This window comes from Mobula hypostoma, chromosome 13 (assembly GCF_963921235.1).
Source record: "Mobula hypostoma chromosome 13, sMobHyp1.1, whole genome shotgun sequence".
NCBI lineage: Eukaryota > Metazoa > Chordata > Chondrichthyes > Myliobatiformes > Myliobatidae > Mobula > Mobula hypostoma.
Window position 1 is genome coordinate 34,138,893 of NC_086109.1, and position 19,994 is coordinate 34,158,886.

Here is a 19,994-nt window from a genome sequence, read left to right on the forward strand (position 1 = left end):
CAAAAGGGCGCGGGGAGCCGGGGCGGGATTTGGAGACCGGCGCAGCCACTCAATGGCCAGCAGGCGGGCAAGTGCTTCGGTTTTTGTCAATCACATCGTCGAGCACCGCCTCCTCGCGTCTCCGCCCTTGACAGCAGGTTTGGTGGACCGCCGCCGCCGTCAATGGACCTCAAAGCCGGCAGGGGGCGTACGGATGCTGCCCCTCCCCCTACCGCTACCGCTCCCGCCCCCGCCCCCTCCTCCACCTCCCACTGCCACCCCTTCCTATACTGGTGTGTGAAGACAAAGAGAGGAGCGAATTCTTGTCTGCGCACCTGTGTTAAACGTCGTGATTTTTTTCTCTCTGCATTGTTTTCCGTGTATAGTGAAAGTAACCTGGCAACAAATCAAAACTCCAAGAGATAGTGACCCATTTTCATGGATCAAATATATAACACTGAGTTAAGGAGCATATGTTTCTGATAAAAACCAGCATGTTTGAATGAATTCTGTCCAAAAGCCTAATTCCTTGCATAGACTAGAGGCCCAAGCTCAGCTGACATGCACCAAATCGTATTCATATCTCACTTCAGTGCAGAGCTATCTAAAATTTGTATTAGGCTTGGCAAATTTAACTACTAATTTTCACCTATTTGGTTTTAAATATTACTAAGGCTTCTCCCCTCCCAGCTTGCCTACATTATTCCATGGCCACAATCTTCTGAAATTTCAGTGGTCGTCTAATTCTGGGTCTCTTCATATTCACAACTTTAATTACTCCAACATTGCCAGCAGTGGCTTCATCGGCCTGGACTCTGAGATTTGGATCATCTAGTTCACCTCTCCACTCTCTACGTAGAGAGGCAACTTCTTTGTCCATTTTTTTTATATCGGTCTGTCCATTTTGCGTGTATATACTGTATATATATGTGTGTGTGTGTGTGTGTGTGTGTGTATGTATCAATGTTTCATTTCATAACATTTCCTTAAAGCATATTGAAATGTTTTGTCAAATTAAAAAATGAGACGTTCATTTAAACATAATCTTTCAGTACATTCTAATGATGTAGTACACTTTGAAGCTGTATCATTGTAGGAAATTCAGGACTCAAAGCCCCTTCAAAGAGCGATGTGAGTGAGGATAATCGGATTTTCTCCTCTTGGGCTGCATTTTGCGCACTGTGTCTCTGACTACCTATCTCTGAGAGGAACAAGAGAACCACAGCTCATCCAGACCAGAGTAACTGTTCATACTTGTGCATATGACAATAATCTCGACTTTAATTTTGACCCGGGTGCAGCATTCGGGGAGTACCGCATTGAGGAATGAGACAGATTTCTTTTTGTGCTTAAACTTCTGTCATGAACGCCAAACTTATAATTTCTAGACTGCGGTTGGCATAGCCGGCAAGGAGGGTGTGCCCTGCTAAAAGACTTGAAAGGTCCAAATATAGTATATGCTTGGATTTTTTTGTAAATGATATTTCGTTTAAGAGTGCGAATGTCACTGACATTACCACAGAGCAAACCTGACAGCACAGAAGTATAGAATTGTGCAAGATTTTTATTTTCTGTCTTCCCAAAAGCGCGCCTCATTGGTGCTTTCTTGAACTTATGTGGTCTTGCCTTTTACCCCAATGCCTTACCTTGCCTTACCGTAACGGAACGTAAAGCCTGCACAAGAAATATCATCTGTAAGTGACAACTCAGAAACACCGTTGCATGACAAACGCTTTGTTTCCCTTCCCTCCCCCCACCCGCCTCATTTACGCTTAAAGCTGGTCTCCAAGTAGCGACGTTCTTTTCTGTTGAGACTGGGTTCCTGAAAAGGACCTTGCATTCTGACTACATTATCGGACTTCGTCGACTTCTCCGGCCAACTGTCAACGAATGCTGCTTCAATTCGAACCGGCACCTGAAATTCGGAACAAAAAAAAATTCAAATTTTCCCATTGACTTTCAAGGCCTCAACAAACGAAGAGATCTGCTGTCAAAAGAAGAGAGTGGCGAGGGCTAAGCCTGGAAAACTAGCATGAAACGACAATGTCGAGATCAGTGTCAGATTCCTCGCCATCGGGTGTCAGGTCTGTAAACCAAGAAAAAGGTGCCCGGTTGAAAGACTTGAAGGATCTCCAGATGTTCCCCGAGGGGCCGTATGTTGGATCTGGTGTAGCGTCAAAGCAGCCAAGCATGTCAGCTATGCTCGAAAGCGTGTCTCCTTCTCCAGAAGAATCTGGGCTAAATACCTCAGCAAAGCCCTCAAAAGAAACACACGTCCAGACACGATTTAGCAAGGAATTAACAGACAGGAATTCCAAACGGTATGCTAACAGTCAGGAGAGGAAACATAGGTAAGTATTGATGGAACAAAGTGAGATTAAGTATCTATTTTTAGTAGGCCCGACCCTTCAGTGCACTATCCTTTTGTCTCTGGGACATTGGTTACTGTTAAAGTCCGGCTTAAAATGTCCCCATTTAAGGCTTCTGTGAAGGACAGTATGAATATTATCCTCAAGCACTAAAAAAAGTGATCCTGCTCTGCAAAATGGCTGTCAGGAAAAATATAACTTGAATCTGTACCACTGAGGATAACTGCTGTGAGAAGCAAGGTTAGAATTGTGCACCTTGCCTCCCCCCCCCCCCCCCCCCCCGTCACTAGCAGCTGCCTATGTCAAGAGTACTGGTGGTGGTGGGGGCGGGAAGTAGGGATTGTTGTAGAACCAGATCCCACTCCTTCCACAGAAAGGTGTGTGTATTTTGTCTTCACATCACATTAGGAGTTTCAGTGGCAATGCACTAAGATAAAAGTGGTATGTTCAATCCTTATTCAGCAGTCCAACTTCAGAGAGAGGGAGAGAGAGATAAATAGATACAGAGACAGAGAGAGCTGTTTTACCCTGCAGGTGTGATTTCCTCCAGATGCCAAGAATTCTTTGTTGTAATTCCTGACATGCCGAGTTTTGGAATGAATGAAAATAGAACCATGGAAACATCTGAGAGAGAAATGCAATCATGTGCAAATCATGCAGATGCAGCAAACAGTAACCAAAACCAGAAAGCACTGGAGATACTCAGTAGGTCAGGCTACAGGGTTAATTCTTCAGATCAATGACCTTTCATCAGAATTGTGGGGTGGGGGCAGGGAACAGAAGTACATAACGCTTTAATTTGCAGAGCATTCGGAGGGATGGGGAGTTCGAAAGGGAAGGTTTGTGATAGAGCGTAGACCAACAGTTATGGACAAGCACATGTAGACAAAGGTAATTGAATAGAAAAGATTATGAATGAAGGAGATATAATAAGGAGACAAATTAAGTCTGAGAGGAAGTGGGTAGAAGCCAGAATAAAAAAAAACAGTAGGGGTAGGGGGAGGATTATAAACTTTCAGGAGATATGTGAGATGAGGTCAGGGGAAAGTGGGTAGGTGGGGAAGGAGTGATGAAGTGAGAAGCAGTGGGGTGATAGGTGAAGGGCTGAAAAAGAAAGCATCTAATAGGAGAGGACAGTGGACCAGGGAAGAAAAGGAAGGAGAAAGGAAACCAGAGGGAAGTGATGGGCAGAGGAAGAGAAGAGAAGGGGTGAGAGAGTAACCACTTCATAGATTCTGCTCCATAGATGCTGCCTGATTTACTGAGTTTTTTTTTCAGCATTTACCAGGTGTTGCTCAAGATTTCCAGAACCTCTTGTGTCTCATTTACTGTAATTTTGTCCATAATTTTATGACTATGTTATTCCTTTGAGCTTCCCCAATGTTCAGATAAGATTGTTGAGACCCATTGGGATTTGTTGGATTCTGTGGAGAGGTATGTACTTCATACAAATCAAAAGTCTACTGAATACATGATCATTGGGGTAAAACTTCACAATGGAATGTATTATTTCTTCAACAATTCATTGCTGGAATATATGTAAATATGACGCCAAATCTCCCACATATGTATGATCCAGATTTCTGTACATATGCTTTCATGGTGAAGAAAGTGCTTCTTCCTGGCTGCAACAGCCAAAAACTGGTATTACAGGCATTATTGTGAATGCTGGGCAATGACCTCAGGATTCAGTGCCTGAATACCTGTTGAAGGAGCCTTTGTTTTCTCTTAGATTAGATTAGATTAGATTAGATTAGATTCAATTTTATTGTCATTGTGCCAATGAAATGCAGTTAGCACCTGACCAGAAATGCAAAGAATAGTGTTATTTACAAAACAACTGCAAATAAAAAGTAAGTGCTTCTGCTCTGTACCTCTATTTTTTCATTTCTACCTTTCAGCTTTCATTGATTCCTCCTAACTAGTACTTCAGCCATGTACTCCATCAATAGTCCAGCATTCCAGCATCAGAAACTGCATCAAGTTGCTGTCTTTATATTTTTTTGCATGACTGCTCCATGAAATTGTTGAAACTGAGTCTTGTCCACCTTAAAGAGCCATGTCCTGTCTTTTACTAAATGTCACAACAATAATTTCTCACTCAATGTTAACAAGACCAAAGAGCTGATAATTGACTATTGGCAAGTCCTCATTAGAGGATCAGAGGTAGAGATGGTCAGTAACTTTAAATTTCTTAGTGTTAACATATCAGGGGATCTGGCCTGGGCGGCATGTAGGTGTTATCACAAAGAAGGAACAGAAGCTCCTCTACTGCCTTCAAAGTCTGCGTAGGCTCGGCATGTCATCCAAAACTTTGACAGACTTCAATAGTTGTATAGTGGAGAGAATCCCGACCGGTTGTATCATATCCTAGTATATAAGCGCCAATGCGCAAGATTGGAAACGTAGTCAGAAAGTAGTTGATATGGCCCAGTCTGTCACAGGAAAAATGCTCCCCACCATTAAGCACATTTACAAGGAGCACCGCCACAAGAAAGCAGCATCTATGATCAAGGAGCCCCTACCATGCAGATCATTCTCTCTTCTCACTGCTGCCATTGGGAAGGAGGTACAGGAACTGTAGATACCACACCACCAGTCTCAGGAACAGTTATTATCCTACAACCATCAGGCTGCTGAAGTAGCCTGGATCACTTCACTCACCTCAACTATGAACTGATTCCACAACCTACGGTCTCACTTTCAAGGACTCTAGAGTTCATGTTTTCAGTATTTTTTTATTTGCACAATTTGTCTTTTTTTGCACTTTAGTTGTTTGCCAGTCTTTGTGTGAAGCTTTTTTTCATTAATTTTTATTAATTGCAGCAATCAGATTTCCTATGGGATCCACCCTTTCTTGTCCTTTTTCATTTGCGTATAGGAGGTACATCGACATAGACCTTTATTTCATTTACGCCAACTAGTTCCACTGAGATCCTGTAAAATGTGAAAAAACAACCAATCTTCCAATGAAACAAGGACAGTCAGAAACCAAATCCTGGATTTTTAAAATCTATTTTCCAAGTGATGAACATTTATACACGGTTCACAAAGAGAGCATCATTCAGTTGCAGACTGTCTCATTGGGTGAATTATTAACACAATAGAATATGAGAACATCACGTTAAAACTTGGATTGGATTTTCTGGGTTTATTTTAATTCCAATGCGGGCTTATGTATGACAACTGCAGAAGTTGTAATACTGGAAGTAGATTACATCTCACCTCATTTGTCCACTTGTCTGTTGAGTACTGTTCACCATGTGGATGGTTGATCCAGTGAATTGAGGACAATAAACAAGCCAACCCCAAGTGAATGCTTACTGAATCTATATGGCAACATGCCTCCTCAGGTCTACAAGACAGAGCAAATAATAAAAGACACTTACATAACACTAATTTTCTAAATCCATAAAACACTCAACTCACTGCATGCTTGTTTTAAATTAAGAAGGGTATTGTGGGACTGATTCAATGTCATAAGCCACCAATATTCAACAATGAAGCCATGTCAAAGGGATATTGTCTATTACAGCTGCAAAAAGCAAGGCACACTGTTAGCAGTGTAAAAGGCTGTATGAAGCAACACATACAAAATGCTGGAGGAGCTCAGCAGGTCAGGCTGCATCTATGGAAAAGAGTAAATAGTTGATGTTTCGGGCCAAGACCCTTCAGCAGGACTGGAGAAAAAAGCTGAGGGTAGAGTTAAAAGGTGGGGGGAGGGGAGAGAGAAATACAAGGTGATAGGTGAAACTGGGTGGGGGAAGGGTGAAATAAATTGCTGGGAAGTTGATTGGTGAAAGAGATACAGGGCCGGAGAAGGGACAGCCTGATGGGAGAGGACAGAAGGCCATGGAAGAAGGAAAAGGGGGGAGGAGGAGCACCAGAGGCAGTAGATGGGTGGGCAAGGAGATAAGGTGAGAGATGGAAAAGGGGATGGGGAATGGTGAAGGAGAGGGACGGGCTATTACCAGAAATTCAAGAAATTGATGTTCGTGCCAACAGTTTGGAGGCTATCCAGACGGAACGTAAGGTGTTGTTCCTCCAACCTGAGTGTGGTCTCGTTATGACAATGGAGGAGGCCCCGGATAGACATGTCAGAAAATGCTATCGGACTTAGACCTGCAACAGTTGAAATGGGAGGTCATAAACTGAAACCAAACTACTCATGGGAAAGCAGTCTGCCTCTCTATCCCTCAAAAAAAAAACTGAATCAATTGACAAATGCAACTGAAATTATAAAAACTAGATGGTTGCTTTCAAACCTGGATCTGCCACTCTAATGTTATGTAACTAATCTCCATAAAATAGGAGATGGATTATCCAAAATTAGTTTCGAATTTGTCGTCAGTTCTTTCTTTAGCTCCTATTGGTGTGCAATTACCTATCAATGATAATCCATCATTTTATCATCTAAATTTCCTATTGTCATACTAACTTTGGAGCCCGTATGTAAATATGATTATGAATGACCCATCAATAAATGGACAGACATTTCCTTTAGTGAGAAACTCTCCACAAAGGGTACAGATGGGAAAGTGGAGAGGTGCTCCCTGTAGTTGTTCAAGTGAAGCACAGGTGAGTAATTTTTAGACTGATATGTTTACTGAGATAACACTTGGAAGATGTGAAAAATTTTAACTCACGAACGAATAATGGTAAGATAGGATAGCTGGACATTACTTCCATCTCCAGTTCACTAGTAAAATAAGTAAAAGTATAAAGCACTTGTAACACTATACCACCCTATTACCATGAAATACCTGTTAGTTATTTAACAACAGCATACAAAGACTTATTGTATAGGACAAGAACAGGATGGTTCCATTGGTAACACACAGAACTGTTAATTTAAAACATGTGCTCATATTCCTGGTATATAGCTTATATCATTAATTTCCTGCCTCAGACGTGAAGGTGCTGTTGATAGAAATTAATGTCGTGGACAGATATTTGCTGTGTTATTGCTGAACACTATACCTCAGACCCATTGCTTCAGGAAATACTTGGAAAAAAGAGACCCATGATCTCCGGTCAAAATTTATGATCAGAAGTGTTTGAGAAGGAAGAGGCTGGTTGTGGGCAGGATAATTTGACCAAGATAAAGTAGAAGGAAGGAATAGAAAGAAAGGACAATGGAGAGAGAGGAGAAGGGAACAGGATAGAATGTCATTCAAAGTTGAAAATAGGAGAAAAGAAAATAAAGAAAGGAGCAAAGGATGGAGGGAAAGGCGAGGAGGGTAAAGAAGCTGGGATGAAGATGGATGCAATTGCTCTGAAGTGAGTTGTGAACAATATGTGAGTTGAAAATGAAGTGAAATATTACATTTTTACTATCAGATAAGGATGATTGCCTTCCCGTTAAGAAACTTCATTAAGTTAACAGGAAATTCTGGTACTGCGGATAGTTTTTGTTGCTATCCACTGTTTTGCAAATGCTGCATTTATTATTTGGTTTACGATAAATGCATCAGGGTCATTTGAACATGGATATGGTCTGATGCTTGAATGAAAAAACAGGGTTTTGGATGTCACAGGGTTTTACATCTAATGGTGCATCAAAAGGCCATTTAATGCTTTTGCATCCTGATTGCTTTTTTTGTGATTCATTATGTAGCTGGCACATATCCCCTGTGGAGTAAACTGTAGCTGTAATTTTAAAGATAGGTTGAGAAAAATATTTTCAGATAAACATAATTTGCAGCTGAGTGTTAGTGAGTATTATAGAGGGTTAACCGTGCAACATGAAGTGCTATTGCATTGTTATCAATTAGACAAGCTACAAGTATTATGGTGTAAGTCACAGAAGCAATACTTTTGTATATTTGAGCCCCTGCACTTACTTTATCCTATATATTATTATTTCAAAGCAATTTTTTTTTGCCTTTTCTGGTTTCAGATGGCATATTCATTCTGGGAGAAATATGAACAGCCTTTTCACAATTTCATTTCTATGAGAAATGCATGAAAAAAAATCAGCAAACTAAAGATGATTGTGGGAATGATAACTTTGTCCAAAAATTTAGCACGTCCGCAGCTTCATCATTACCTAGGGCTTTTGCAATGCAGAACAGAGAAATCCACCACCCACACTCACCGCCTATATTCTCCGTTGCCCCAAACTTTCCTGCGCTGGATCTGAATGGCTGATCTTGGTGGCAGAGACTGACTATTCTTGAGTGGTGACAGAGCTTCAAACAATATAACTGGCCCAGATGGGAGGAGCAGAACAGGCGATATTTACAAAACTCCCCAGCATATATTTGATAGACTCTCTAAAGCCAGCTCAGCTATTCTGAGATAAGGGGCCCAAAACTGCTTGCAATCCTCCAAATGTGGTCTGGCCCATGCCTTAGAAGCCACAGCCGTACACCTTTGATTTTATACTCTAGTCCTCTCAAAATGGATGCCAGCATTGCAGTTGCTTTCCTTACTACTGACTCAACCTGAAAGTTGACCTTTATGGAATCCTGTACTCAGACTCCCAAGTCCCTTTGCACCTCCATGCTCTGAATTTGCTCCCTATTTAGAATATAGTCTATGCCTTTATTCATGCTACCAAAGTGCATGACCATGTACTTCCTTACCCTGTATCCCACAAATAATTAACAAAATGAAGCTAGTCTTGTTATTGCCTTTCTTCACCGCAGAAGTGAAAGCAGCATTCTAATCAGCAATCATGTGGTCCCTTATTTGGTCTCACTTCACACTTCATATTACACACTAAGGAATTCCATCATGCTCCTCTACCATTCTCAAACTCCACCTGGAATCCACCTGAAACGCAATGATGGTGTTAAAGGGACTAGAAGGCTTGCGTTGTAAGGACTAGCTAGATAGGCTGGAACATTTTTTCCCCTGGAGCATAGAAGCCCAAGGGGTGACCTTATAGAGGTTTGTAAAATCACAAGTTGTTAACATAGATGGTTTTGGTCTCAGACTTTTTTCCAAGGGTAGGGGATACTGAAATGAGAGGGCTTATATTTACAGTGAGAAGGGAAAGATCTAAAAGGGACCTGAGGGACAACACCTTCACACAAAGGGGTATATGGAATGAGTTGCAGAGGAAGCTGCAGAGGTGGGTTCAATTGCAATGTTTAAAAGACATTTGGACTGGTACATGGATAGAAAAGGTTTAGAGGGATATGGGCCAAATCCAGGCAAATGGACGAGCTTGGTTAGACATCTTGGTCAGAGTGGATGAGTTGGCTTTAGGGCCTGTTTCCAAACTGTGTAACCATGTGTGCCCCTTTGAATCACAGACACAGGAATGGGTACTTTGGCTGTTTTCATCCTTGAACCCATTTGCATTAATTCTGTTTTTTTCCCCCCTCTTTCTTCCCATCAACTTTGCTGATTCTAATGTCACCCACCTACACCAAGGGCAAATCAGGTCATTTTGGCACAAGCAGATCATCCGTAACAAACCAAATGGAAACAGTGAATTTGAAAACCCTACGAAGTTTACCACTGAGATCAGGATTAGGCGGTGAATCAGGTGGTAGATCAGGCCTATGTCACCGAAGCAGTCAGGGAGCAGTGCTAACTGTTGCATTACTGTGCCACTTTGCAATGGGGAAGTTGCCAGCGGATTGTGGGGAGCAGACTGAGGCTTCTTTCTTTGTGTCAGAGTCCTGAATCTTGCAGGCTGTCATGTCTATAATTACTAGCTAGAACTGCCGACATTTTCATATTATATGTTCTTATATTGATTTCCTTACAAAATAAAAGGAAGTGGTTTGGCCTAATGAATCCATGCCAGATCTTAGAATATTTCCATCAGTGTCATTGCTAAATTTGTTTTCCTGTAGCCTACTCTCTCTCTCTCCCTCCCTCCCACATGCCCATCAATTCATCCCTGCTTCTCCCACCTCTAAGGATAGTTTGCAGTAACCAAGTAACCTACCAGCATCCTTGGGATGTGGGAGGATATTGGAACACTCAGGGAAACCCACTCAGTCACAGGGAGAACATTCAAACTCCACATAGAAAGCACATCCGATACACTGAGGATCAGATCTGAGGTGTTGGAACTGTGCTGTAGCAGTACTAGCCTCTGCAGCGCTGGGCTACCCAAAACCCAATACAATTCACACCAAAAGCACACACGGTTAATGAGAATCTTCCTTCTTATGAATAGTTCTATTATTCTCTCTTGTATACCAGTTAACAATAAATAAAACTACTACAAAATTGATAAATAAATATATTAACACACATTTTCACTTGTTGAAAATGCCACGTTATGATAAAATTAGATGTCGCTCCTTCAGAATAAACTCAAAATTGTCTCTGTGACACTTTGTTCTGAGGAGCTAAAATTCCCCATGGAAGCATTAAATGGCCTGCCTGGCCCAGTTTTGCTGCTTATGTTCATCTGTGCAATCTGGTGTTACAACAGCCTCTTCTTGTTACTGTTTACATTTAACAGATTAAACGTCTACAGCCACCCAGTTATGCCAACTGAAGAACAGAATGCGTCTATGAACTCAAATGAATCGTTTCTAGATTATAACAGTGCCAAGGATGAGTGTGAATCTCTTCTAAAGGGTACGCAAAAGTCCTACATTGCATTTCTCTGTTCTGTGTGATGGTTGATACTGTCATTATTTCATAAAATTGCAACTTAAAACATCTTGAAGTACATTGCTTCCATACATCCAGTGCCTTGAAAATATATTTAGTCCCCAACCTTTTGTTCACGTAAATGAGTATTACAACCAGGGATTTTAATCAATTTAACTGAGAATTTTTGTTTGTGAATCACATGCTCCTTTTTTCACAGGAGAGCCCCCCACCCCCCCAAAAAACCAGGGAAAATTGTAAAGTGTGAAGGACTAAAAATTCAAAAAGTGAAATGTCAGCAGTTCAAAAGTATTCATCCCCTTTTGCTCAGTACTTAGTTGGATCACCTCTCACAGCTGTTACAGCCAGTAGTTTTTTTGGATGTCACTTTTAGCTTTGTACAACAAGGTGGAGCAAGATTTGCTCATTCGTCCTTGCTATTCTGCTCAAGCTGCACCAGGTCAGTTGGGGAGCGGTAGACAGCACTCTTAAGGTCCTGTCAGAGATGTTTGATTGGTTTAAGGTTAGGACTCTGACTGGGCCACTCAAGGACATCAGTTTTCTTCATTTGAAGCCACTCCATGTTCCGTGCTGAAAAACAAGATGCTGCCTCCACCATACTTTACAGTAGGGATGGTGTTATCTGGCTGATGTGTGGTATTAGATTTACACCACACATACCACTTATTGAGGTCTAAGAGTTCCATGTCAGACTCATCCAACCACAAGACCTTCTTCCACATCTTTACAGTATCTTCTAAGTGATGTTTTCCAAAGTCTTTACAGGCAGGGATATGCATTTTTTTAAATCCAGGGCTTCTTCCTTGCTACTCATCCAGAAATACCCTTTTTGTGCAGGGCCATAGGGATTGTGGAGCCATGAACTTCATCTCCTCCTGCAGCTCATTGAGTGTTGGCATCACAGTAGTCTCTCTTACAAGTGCCATTCATCTCTGGTGACTAATTTTGGATGGGTGGCCTACCCTAGGCAGTGTGGTTACAGTTTCATATTTTTCCATCTTTTCATGATAGACTGTACTGAAGTCCAAGATATGTTCAGTGCCTTTGAGATGGTCTTGTACTCTTCCCAGATTTTTGCTTCTCTATTATCATTTCCCTGACTAGTCTTGAATGCTCGTTTGTCTTCATTTTTGTTTGGTCTGTTGAAAATCTACCATACTGTTGGACCTCACAGAGAGAGGGGGTATTTACAGCATTCTTATGATTAATTGAAACAGGTGGTCCTCTAATTTTCTACATCAACAAATTGCGTGAGTTGGTAAGGTAATACCAATTCAAGTAATATTGACTAACGCCAACCAACCAACCAACCAACTATACCATCTAATACCAACCAACTAATATTGCACCTGAGGAAAGTTAACTTAGGAATTACAAAGGACATGAATACTTTTTTAGCCTCACAATTTTGGTTTTTAAGTTTTGGTGAATTATTGACAGATTTTGGAATTTTTCTTTCGATTTGATATGATGCACAAAATTTTGTAGATTACCTCAAAAAATCCTCTTCAATATATTTTAAATTTTAAAAGTTAGATAGTAAAATGTGAAAATAGTTGTGGGGTTTGAGTAGTTTTTCAAGGCACTGTAGGTGTATTTAATTTGCAATACATATTTGGCAGTGCAAATTTTGTCAGATAAAATCAGGAAATGTTAATACGCAGGAAGAGGAGCAGAGATAACATTTCAGGTAGACAACATTTCATTAGAATTAGGAAAATATGTAATTAAATGTCTTGAGTTCCAGTAAATTAGTGGAAAAGGAGAATGGAGGGAATAAAGGGAATGTCTACGATAGGTTGAAGAATGGGAGTGACTGTAATTCAAATTGTGATGTGTCTTGCTGAATGAAGATGGAGAAGACCAGGATGGAGGAGATATAAAGAGAAGGGGAAAGAAGGGAGAGAAAAAATACTGGAAATTTGAAGTACAGAACACAGCAGTTGTTGGAGATCTGAACTAAAAAAGAATGCTGGAAATAAGCCAACAGCTTAGGCAGCATTTGCAAAGACAGCTAATGTTACAGCTTTATGACCTTTCATCAGAATTAGCCTGCTGTGATAAGGCTGGTTATTTGAAATTGCTGAATAACATTTTTGCCAATATTGTTTCCCCAACTTCTAAATGGAAAAACATTCATCACTGACTGGAGGCAGTGACCCCCCCCCCCCCCCAATCTGGAGGTGCAGACTTGGCTCCTTTCATCAGTTACTTGATTCATTTTGTGCAAGGCTCTCACCTAATTACATTCAACAGAGTCATTTTAAAATGACAGACAAATTTGCTAATGCTTTCTGAATGTTAAATTCATGATCATAAAGGGGAACACAGATTTCATCCACCTCCTGACATGGATAAGGACTTAATTGTTCTTTATGCAGTTGGGAGTTAAGAAACAATATAATCTCTTGAAAACTTACTACTATGATGAATTCAGATGATTATGTCACCAAAGATCAATGATGAACAGTCAGTGCACAGAAAAGATGGATAGTTTATTAACATTTATGGTAGCCAACAGTATTTTGCCTGAGCAACAGGTATATCTGTGAAAAGAAGATACTTAGATTATCAGTACTCTGGTAAAGGAACAGTATGGAAAAATATGCAATGGTATTATAATATTGGATCAGTATCTATGTGACTATGCATGTGCATACTGTTGTGTGTGTGTGTGAGATTGTATACATAAGAGCTGAATGGATAATTCACCTTGCCTGATCAGTTAAGTTCAATTGCTTCTCATCCAGGCTGAATAATTTTTCATGGAGTGGTGTACATTAACAATTGCTTCATTAGAAATATCTGAAAATGTAAATAAACTTTTGTTTTTGATTTTATAGCTCAGTCAAAAGAGAACAGTGTAAGAATGCCTCTGTCACCATGGGGCAAGCTGTTGAGCATGTACAGAAAAATGAAAGAGTCTCCTATTCCCAAAGTAGGTTGGCTTTTTCTTCATACCTCTTTTGATTGCACCTTTTATTACTATGCCTTTGTCATCTGATCTCCATGGAGAAATATTCCTAACGTCTCCTTTCTCAATGATAACTTTCAAGCTTTTGATAGCTTCAATTGGAACAGTCATAGGCAAAAGTCCAAGAATAAGTTCTTGGTAATAGACTATACACAATGCACATGCAAAAAAAATACAAGGCAGAGAGATTCAAAACAAACTGTGAGAGAGTTTAATCAGGATGACTGATAGACAGGGGATATGCTAGGCTCTTAGGAAGAAATAATAAAATAAAAAGCATGAACTTTCATTCAGAAGGCTGGGGGTAATGAAAAAAATGCAGTGATTATTACAAATTTTTATTCATTTATCTGAAAGTTTCTTAATACCCACCTTTCTACTTCATAAGAATAGAAGGAACATTAGTTAGTACATAGTACTGGGGTAGTGGAGGTATAATTTGTCCATCAGTGCTGATCACCCCATCCTTGACCAAGCTGTTCCGCCATGAACACGATCTGTTATGAGTCAACATGATGCTTTCAGATCAGGTCATGCATAGCACATAGCTCCACCGCACTGGTCAGGTGTGTTTCTGGGGTACCGGGGCTAGCGATCCTTGTGCTGTTCGGTGTACTTGCTACATATGATTTTTTGTGTTCCGTTGCTGAGCAGCAGTGAACCATCTGATTGACCTCTCAGAGTTCTCTTTGGGAACTAGTTGACTTGATCAGCATTTCTGATCTGGCAATTGTTCATGATTGCACTTAAAAAAAAAAATAGTATTACATGTTATTTCCAAAACCGACATTTTGGGATTTGCAAGGAATACACGATATAATTATTTTCATGTGTTAATGTTGTTTTTCTCAAAACACCTATGTGGAACCATAGAAGCTTCCAATAATGCAGCCCTGAAGGAGATAATTTCATGCTGTGTGCTTATGCTGTCTTTAAAAGAATTATTAGATTAGTTCCTCACATCTTCCTTTCCTTTTACCCTGTGATTTTCTATCCATTCAAGTAGTTATCAAAGTCTCTTTTGGAAGTTATTTTCACATCTGTTTCTACCACACTTTCAGGTAGCTCATTCCAAATCACAGCAACCCACTGGATATATAAAAAAAATTACATGATGTCTGGTTCTTTAATCTCAGTCATCTGTTTTATAATCTCTCCTACCAGCATAAGCAGTTATGTCTTATTTACTTCAACAATACTGTTCCTGACTTTCAATTCCACAAGGAAATCTTCTGTTAATTTACTCTGTCTTTAAGTTATAATACCCACATCTTCAAGTAATCAAAAGAAATGCTGGGATAAATAATGAAATAAAATTGGAAAATTTTAGAAATATATGGCAGTTGTGTCAGGATCGATAAGCAGAAATGCTACTGACTCATTGGTAGGTAGGTGCTCCAGCAGAATTAAAGTCTAAAGTAAAGCCCAAAATAGTAGCAAGTGCAATGTAGAAGATGGAACAACCATCATGAACAGCAGTAATTAAAGTTTGAGAATAGCAGCAACATGGCAGATGATGTATTTTTGGCAAGCCAAACAAACAAAGGAATGTGGCATTGTTAAATTAATAAAAGGCATGAGTCAACCTATATCAGGAAAGAAGCCAAAAATCTATGTTTTGACATAGTTTCACTATACTTAAAACACCAGTTCCCCTGTACACTATAAAGGAAAGTGACCAGTTAAAGGCAGGTAGAAACCAAATGGCACAGGAATAAAGAGTATCTCTATTAGAACATAGAACATAGAATAGTACAGCACAGTACAGGCCCTTCAGCCCACAATGTTGTGCCGACCCTCAAACCCTGCCTTCCATATAAGCCTCCACCTTAAGTTCCTCCATATACCGGTCTAGTAGTCTCTTAAACTTCACTAGTGTATCTGCCTCCAACACTGACTCAGGCAGTGCATCCCACGCACCAACCACTCTCTGAGTAAAAAACCTTCCTCTAATATCCCCCTTGAACTTCCCACTCTTTACCTTAAAGCCATGTCCTCTTGTATTGAGCAGTGGTGCCCTGGGGAAGAGGCGCTGGCTATCCACTCTATCTATTCCTCTTATTATCTTGTACACCTCTATCATGTCTCCTCTCATCCTCCTTCTCTCCAAAGAGTAAAGCCCTAGCTCCCTTAATCTCTGATCATAATGCATACTCTCTAAACCAGGCAGCATCCTGGTAAATCTCCTCTGTACCCTTTCCAATGCTTCCACATCTTTCCTATAGTGAGGTGACCAGAACTGGACATAGTACTACAAGTGTGGCCTAACCAGAGTTTTGTAGAGCTGCATCATTACATCGCGACTCTTAAATTCTATCCCTCGACTATTGCGTGACTCCCCCCAGAAATCAGTATAGTGATAAGAATCAATTAATTCAGGAAAGTTCTATGAGGTAAAGAAATCCAGTAAGAAAAAGAAAAGTGAGCCATCTAGAGGTAAGTATGAGCAGAAAATGCATTCCACTAAATTTTTCAGGATTAGAATTAAACCAACTCAGTAGGGGTTTCGGTACTTTGGCTTTGTATTGATTCATCTGATTTGTTTGTGTAATCTCAATGGGAGCAGCTCACCTTTGCATAAAATTAATCACACTATACACAGGTGACCTCCATGTTATGGGGTGATTGTGTTCCTACAAAATGGACCATATGGTCACTTTCCATAAGGTGAAGCTGAGTCATTTGCGCATATGTCCAACAGCACAAACTCGAGTAAAGTTGTGTTGATTGTTTTCACATAAATTCCATGAGAGTGAATTTTATTCTGTATTTCAGATTTCTGGTTAGGGTGATTTTTTGCAACCTGAAAGGCTGAAACACAAGACTCACTGATAATTGTTAGTTGTATCAAATCAGATGTTGGAAGTACACAGAATTCCAGGAGGTATCCATGGTGGGAAGAAATAATGGCACTTGACTTTGATGATAGACAATTGTATGAAAATAGAAATTAGAAGCAGGACAAGGTTTCTTGGTTCCTTAACCCTAATAATCATGCTGTTGATTTTCCTATATACTTGTTGTATCCTCATTCTAGTTTCTGCAAATTGGGCACTAGGATGCACAAGTATCACACATCAGAGCTTTGTATGCTCTTGCCTTTAAAATAAAATGCTTCTCTTTAATATTTTCTAAGACAATGGGACAATTCCCTTTACCAAATGTATCTATCTTTATAATTTCATAATGCCCTCCTTGCCATCCACCTTCTTTTGTTTCAACAGCAACTTTAACAATCATATCCTGAGTGTCTTCATCCAAGTCACGTATGTGAATTGTAAAAATGTTGAAGCCCTAGAAATGATTGCTGTAGCCCAACAGATTTCATCAATCAGAAAATACCTACTTTTGCTTCCTCTCTGTTTAGCCAGCTAATCTTCTATCCATGTCAAAATCTTATCTCCTATACCACGAGTTTTTATTTTCAGCATCTAATCAAACTTTTGGAAATCTAAGTGTAGTTCATTTGTCAGTTCCCTGGACATAGTTTTTCTTTAAGGAACTCAAAAAAATTGGTCAAATATGACTTCTTTTTCACAAGTGATTTTGTCTAATTACCTTAATTTTTTTTGAAATACCTTTAATAATGCCTTTTAATATAGTCTCCAGGATAGATACTAAGCTTCTACTTCTCCTTTACCACCCGTAACCCCACCTATCAACTTTCCCCAGAATTCTGAAAGGTTAGAGATGATCAATGAGGAAAAGGGAAGCGAGATGAAGAAAGAAAGACCGTGATAGGTTGGAAGGAAGAAAAAATTAAACAAATGGCCAGTGGGATGAAAGTGAAAGATGGGTGGTTAGAAACAAAGCATCGATCCAGAGGAGATATGAATGGGAGTAGGGTGATTATTATCTGAGGTTGCAAAAGAAAATGCCATGTGGGTGGAAAATCTGAATTAAAACCAAAATATTGTAAATGCTTTTGGAATTTATTGTCAAGTCTGAGTTCAGTAATGTGACTTGATCAGAATCAGAATCAGAAGCAAGTTTATTATCACTGACTTATGTTGAGAAATTTGTTGTCTTTGTGGCAGCAGTACAATGCAATTCAAAATAATAGAGAAAAACGGAGTTATGGTAAGCATATATATATTAAACAGTTAAATAAATAGTGCAAAATTAAAAATAAATAGTGAGAAAGTGTTCGTGGATTTAATGCCATTCAGAAATCGGATGGCAGGGGGAAAGAAATTGTTGTTGAATCATTGAGTGTGTGCCTTTAGGCTCTTGTACCTCCTTCCTGACCTTTTTGAGGCTTCGTTCCTTGAAGATGTCCTGGATGCTATAGAGGCTGGTGTCCATGACAGAGAAGTTTACAACTCTGTGCAGCTTATCTCAATCCATTTCAGTAGCCCCCCGCCCAACTCCCCCCCCCCGTACCAGACAGTGATGCAGCCAGTTAGAATGCTGTGCATGGTACATCAGTAGAAACATACGAATGCTTTTAGTGATATACCTAATCTCCTTAAGCTCCAAATAAAATATAGCCACTGCCATGCCTTCTTTGCAGCCGCATTGGTATGTTGGGCCCAGGTTAGATCCTCAGAGATATTGACACCCAGGAACTTGAAATTGCTCACTCTCTCCACTTCTGATCCCTCTATGAGGATTGGTGTGTGTTCCCTCATCTTACCCGTTCTGAAATCCACAATCAGTTCTTTGACCTTTCTGACACTGAGTGCAAGGTTGTTGCTGCAGCACCACTCAACTAGCTGATATATCTTGCTCCTGTATGCCCTCTTGTCACCATCTGAAATTTAGTCATCAATAGTTGTGTTGTTAGCAAATTTATAGATGATATTTCAGTTGTGCCTAGCCACACCGTCTTGGGTGTAGAGAGGGTAGAGCAGTGGGCTAAGCACTCAACCCTGAAGTACGCCAGTGTTGATTGACCCCGAGGTGACGAAGTTATTTCCGATCTGCAGAGGTTGTGGTCTTCCAGGTCGGAAGTCTGCCTAGCTGCAGGTGGATGGATGGCTGCTCCCTTATTTCAGTGGGGAATTGATTATCCAGATAAAGACTAATACAAGATGCCACATTGTCAACATACAAAAATTGAGTTCTGGAAAGGAAAAACTCAATGCCAAGTTTTGTGCTGTCAGCTTTAATTGAAACTTCGCTTTGGAGTGATAATCCTTTTGCTAATTCCAGGAACTACGAGAATTCTTCCCAGGTAGCCAGAACATGTCCCACCTACAACATGCCCTGTCCCAAAAATTTCAACTCACAACCCGTTCCTTCGGTTTGAAGAAAATGTAGCAAACCCTTCATGAAAAATTCATGTCGTTATTTAAGGCAGAGCAATAAAATCCTCTGGTATCTTGAAAAAATGAACTCACACTTAATGTTGGCAAAACTGGTTTCATAGTCACTTTGTTCTCTGTTGTTTGCAGGTCCTATTTTTGTGTAAATTGGCTTTTACATTCATTTTAGTACAAGACAACTATAGCACCTAAATAGACTGCAAAATATTCTGGAATACTTTGGGAATGAGAAGGGTGCCATGAAAACACGGCTTATTTTTGTATGGGGAGTGCTAAGACTTCTTGGGAACATATAGCAATGTTTATACAGTAAATGCAAGTTATTTTTTCTCTGTGATATACTTAGCACGTAAGTTTTCTGTTCTCAGTTTGACATTTTTGTGACTGTTCTACATTCTATTGGTTGGGTCCTTAGCAAAGAGAAAGGAATAACTGGGTTTGTTAATACTGTTCTTATATAATTATTGTTCCAGCTGTACAGCAATAGGAATGCACAAGAACTTCAGAAGGAAGATGGCCAATGCATTCAACTGGTAGTATATAGATGTAATGAGAAAAATCCAATGATTTTCAGTCACTTTAGAACAACTGATTCTGTCGGTAAGAACAGCATAATTAATTTGGAAAAGAAATTATTATTAAAATATTTTGGAGAACTCACAGACTAACAAGAGGCATTAGCTTCCTGACTTCTTGTATATGTTAATCAACCCATGAATTAGAGCTACCAACTCTTGGGATCAGGATTTAAAATAGTCTTTTCAAAAGAAAAATCTAGGAAAGTTATGCGTGAGTACCAGCATCTACTGTAAGCATGTA

The 19,994-nt window shown here is 39.9% G+C and overlaps 1 protein-coding gene across 1 annotated transcript in view; it reads left to right on the top strand.

Moving 5' to 3' along the window:
* Positions 1-2,174: 2,174 nt before the first annotated feature.
* The window catches only part of LOC134355534 (gametogenetin-binding protein 1-like), a 31,227-nt gene continuing 13,407 nt past the window's right edge, over positions 2,175-19,994 (top strand). Inside the window, exons 1-4 of the mRNA XM_063065546.1 lie at positions 2,175-2,330; positions 10,780-10,898; positions 13,778-13,872; positions 19,649-19,775. Coding sequence (XP_062921616.1) covers positions 2,179-2,330; positions 10,780-10,898; positions 13,778-13,872; positions 19,649-19,775 — 493 coding nt within the window. The 5' untranslated portion in view covers positions 2,175-2,178. The remainder of the gene's footprint in view (positions 2,331-10,779; positions 10,899-13,777; positions 13,873-19,648; positions 19,776-19,994) is intronic.